A 3,820-nucleotide genomic window follows, 5' to 3' on the forward strand; every position below is an offset into this window, starting at 1 on the left:
TTCTTTCTTTCTTTCTTTCTTTCTTTCTTTCTTTCTTTCTTTCTTTCTTTCTTTCTTTCTTTCTTTCTTTCTTTCTTTCCTTCCTTCCTTCCTTCCTTCCTTCCTTCCTTCCTTCCTTTCTTTGTTTCTTTCTTCTTATTTATTTATTTATTTGCTTATTCTACTCCTTCCTTCCTTCCTTTTCTTCCTTCCTTTCTTCTTTACTCCCTCCCTCCCTCCCTTCCTTTTTTTCCTTTCTTTCTTCACTGTTGCTGTCTTCAGACACCCCAGAAGAGGGCATTGGATCTCATTATGGATGGTTGCGAGCCACCATGTGGTTGCTGGGAATTGAGCTCAGGACCTTCGGAAGAGCCACCTCTCCCAGGCTCCTGCTTCTTTTGGCAGCTGACCCCATTAACTGTTTGTTGCTATTTTAGTGGTGTAACTTCTCTCTTCTTGCCATTATCTTGACTTCTGGGAAACTCTGATCTTAAAACTCCTGAAGCTGTCCCTCTTTTCTCTGTCCCTCTATCTGGCCTGATGCGATGTTGATGAGACCCAGAAACATTGACTTCTAGTTTCCTCTGTCCCTTCTGTGACATGGTTGGCTCTGTGTTTCTAGATTCCCAGATCTATAGAGAGCTGAGGCTCTCTGCGCTTGAGCCCTGGTCCTAATATTCCAGTAGACTTCCTTTCTTCCTAGTATGACATTCACCGTCAGTGTTTCAGCCAGAACTTGTAATCAGCCTTTGAGTGTTACCCTTTCCTGCCCCTTCTGGCTATAACCTTCCTCATCCCATGTGTCTTTTGTTGTGGGTAGGCTCCCACTTCTCATCTGTGTTTTTTTGTTTTTTTTTGTTTTTTGTTTTTTTTTTTATTTACATGTGTTTTTGTGTGTGTCCATGTATATGTGTGCAGGTGCATGTGGGTGCCCGGGGAGGCCAGAACCTTGGAGCTGGTATTGAGACTTTTGTGAACTGTGTGACCTGCACGAGTGATAGGGCTGACCTCTGGTCCTTGCGATAGGTAGAGCAGCAAGCGCTACCCATGCTGAGCATCTCCCCAGCCCTTTATTATTTCTTATCCTACTCCTTGATGGTAGGTAGAGAAGTTTGCATCTTTTTCCATATATGTGTTTTCCCCCCACCTTGGAGGAGGGTTTTACTTGAAATTAGAATTCTGTAAATTCAAGTTTCAGTTAAATTAGAGGTGGTTTCAAACATAGGTCTTTGTGAATAGTTTTGTATGAAAATAATTAAGATTGGTAACATTGCCCAGGAATCTAATGACTCCACTGTCAGCCCACGTGGAGGGTTCTCTGGTAACAACACATCATAACAACATAACAACAGACACCTATGAGCAGGGATCTTAGCCCTGCTCTCTTCTGCCTTTACTGTTAAAGACTTCTTTGCTCTTCTGTGGTTACAGTTGTATCCCTTTGTCACAATATTATGTGAGATTAATATTAATAATGTGTCTTCAACCATTTCTCAGCAGCAGCTTGCTTGTACAGAAATTCAGTCTCCACTTTCATCATGGGTCTGAAAATATAATTGACATGTCTGTTAGTTGAGATGGATGGACATTTAGAACCACTCACTTACTAGGGCTTAATCTTGATTTAAGAAATCCCATTAACTTGAATATTCATCCATATAGTCTGAAGACTGGCAGTGATGCTGCACACTGCAATGGAATTCTTTGTTTTCTAGGTAGGAGAATTTGATCTACACTTGTATTTGCTTCCAGGATCATTAAAATAAAAAATATGTTTTTTCACTTACAGGTCACTCCTTGTGGTTCATTTCTGGGCACCATGGGCTCCACAGTGTGTACAGATGAACGATGTCATGGCAGAGTTAGCTAAAGAACACCCTCATGTTTCATTTGTTAAGGTACTATTCATTTTCAGTCTTATGTCTTTTATTAATATCTGACTTACGAGATAGACTAGATTTTCTAATGTAAAGGAAGAAGCTGTGAAATCCCAGGACTTGAACTTTGTGTTGAATTCTGTTATATTTGCAGCAAGCTATTTTGACAGATCTTTTGATGTTGCATTTCTCACATAGTTTAAAAAATCGCTACAGAATGGGCAAAGGACAGAAGTGTTTGACAGGAAAAATAGACCAGATAATTCACTGGATAATTTTGGCTTGATAGCAGTTGATGAACATTGAGAAGGTAGTATGTTGTGAAGTGATTCTAGAAAGTGCATGTATAAACAGGTTGCTGGGGTCAGTTATGTCTGCCTCTCCTGTGTATACTGAGCCCCTGCTTAATTCAAGTCTTGGTTTCTACGTTTCCTGTTGTGTTTTGAGAGACTAGGCTTTAAGAGGAATTGATAGCTGTGCCTGGAGGTTAGCAGGATTTGCTTTTACGCACGTGTAATTCTAGTCACTCGGGAAGTCATATTGCTTTAGGTTTGGAAAAAAGTGAAATATATGTTGAGAATAATGAATTATTGGGAAGGGAGGGATGCTCTCTGTATTCAAAAGTGTTAATTCTTAGAGTTGATTTATTTACTTTGAGACAGGGTCTCACCGCACAGGTTGGCCTCAAGATGTCAGCTGCCTCCCAAGAGCTGGGGTCAGTGGCTTGTGCCTTTCATCCAGTGCTGAATCCTTAGGATTTAAAACAAAACAAAAACCTTCATTTTAAAACTAAAAATTGTTCAAAATACATGTTGACAGATAAGACCCAGGTATGAGGTTAGAAACCTTTGGGTGCCTGTAGGTCAGATTTCTGACATCTCATTTCTTAATTCCTTTGCATGGTAGTGATTACATTTCCTGATAGCATTTGCATAGACAGAATTTGTGTGCTTTGAATAGGTACTGTATTCTGATGGCTCAAAGTGCCAAGCAGTATAGCAGGGTGGGCACCAAGAAGATTCACTCCATGTCTTCTCTGCCAGCCCTTTGTCTGTCCCCATAAGTAACCAGTTGTATTAATTTTGTATGAATTCTCTCAGTGTTTCTTTATGCAGATAGCACAAATATGAATATAATAGTTAGCTTTTTAAAATTTAAGGACTTATTTAAAATTCTGATGAAATGCATAATGTAACCCTAGAAGGTAACCCTAAAATGTCCAGTATAAATAATAGAAGGGGGCATTAAAACTGCATGTTTGGTCAGTGATAAAAGATAATGACTACAAGTGAAATGAATGATTAAACACTTCAATCATAGAATTAGTCAGGCTCATGGTAATTGTCCCATGTCTGCTTTCATACGTATCCTGTTACTGGTTTAGGTAACACGCTGTTCTCAGCTGCCATCTGAATGATTTATTTAAAGTCACTATAGAATTGCTTCTCACATTGGTACCAGACTTGGCAGGGAGATTTGGAGTTGTTCAAGTGCTTAAATGTAGCAGTGAGCCAAGAGTTGTAGGTGTGGTACTGTTGAATTGTCAGGGCTACCTGAGCCTGACTGTTTGACGGGTTAGCAACACTGTTTTTGTTAAGTAGGAGTTCTGGAAATTTCTGGAGTAAGGCAGTGATGGGGTAGAATTTTTATATCTTTTTTCTTTTTGAGTTAGGAGTCTCACTAGTCTCGAACTCTTGGATTCAAGCCAGACTTCGGCTTCAGCCTCTTGTAGCTGGCACCTCAAGAATGGTCTTCTATACCTACATTTCTTTCATTTGATTATTTAAAAAAAGGTGTATTAGTCTTTCTTTTCTCTTTCTTTCTTTCTTTCTTTCTTTCTTTCTTTCTTTCTTTCTTTCTTTCTTTCTTTCTTTCGTTCTTTTTCTCTCTCTCTTTCTTTTTCTTTCTTTCTTTTTCTTTCTTTCTTTTTTTCTTTCTTTCTCTTTCTTTCTTTCTTTCTTTCT

General features: G+C 39.0%; 1 protein-coding gene across 1 annotated transcript in view; it reads left to right on the plus strand.

The window, feature by feature from the left end:
- Positions 1-3,820, plus strand: part of Glrx3 (glutaredoxin 3) — a 30,389-nt gene that overhangs the window by 5,946 nt on the left and 20,623 nt on the right. The window contains exon 2 of the mRNA XM_021196976.2: positions 1,769-1,877. Coding sequence (XP_021052635.1) covers positions 1,769-1,877 — 109 coding nt within the window. The remainder of the gene's footprint in view (positions 1-1,768; positions 1,878-3,820) is intronic.

This window comes from Mus pahari, chromosome 1 (genome assembly GCF_900095145.1).
Source record: "Mus pahari chromosome 1, PAHARI_EIJ_v1.1, whole genome shotgun sequence".
NCBI classification, from domain to species: Eukaryota; Metazoa; Chordata; class Mammalia; order Rodentia; family Muridae; genus Mus; species Mus pahari.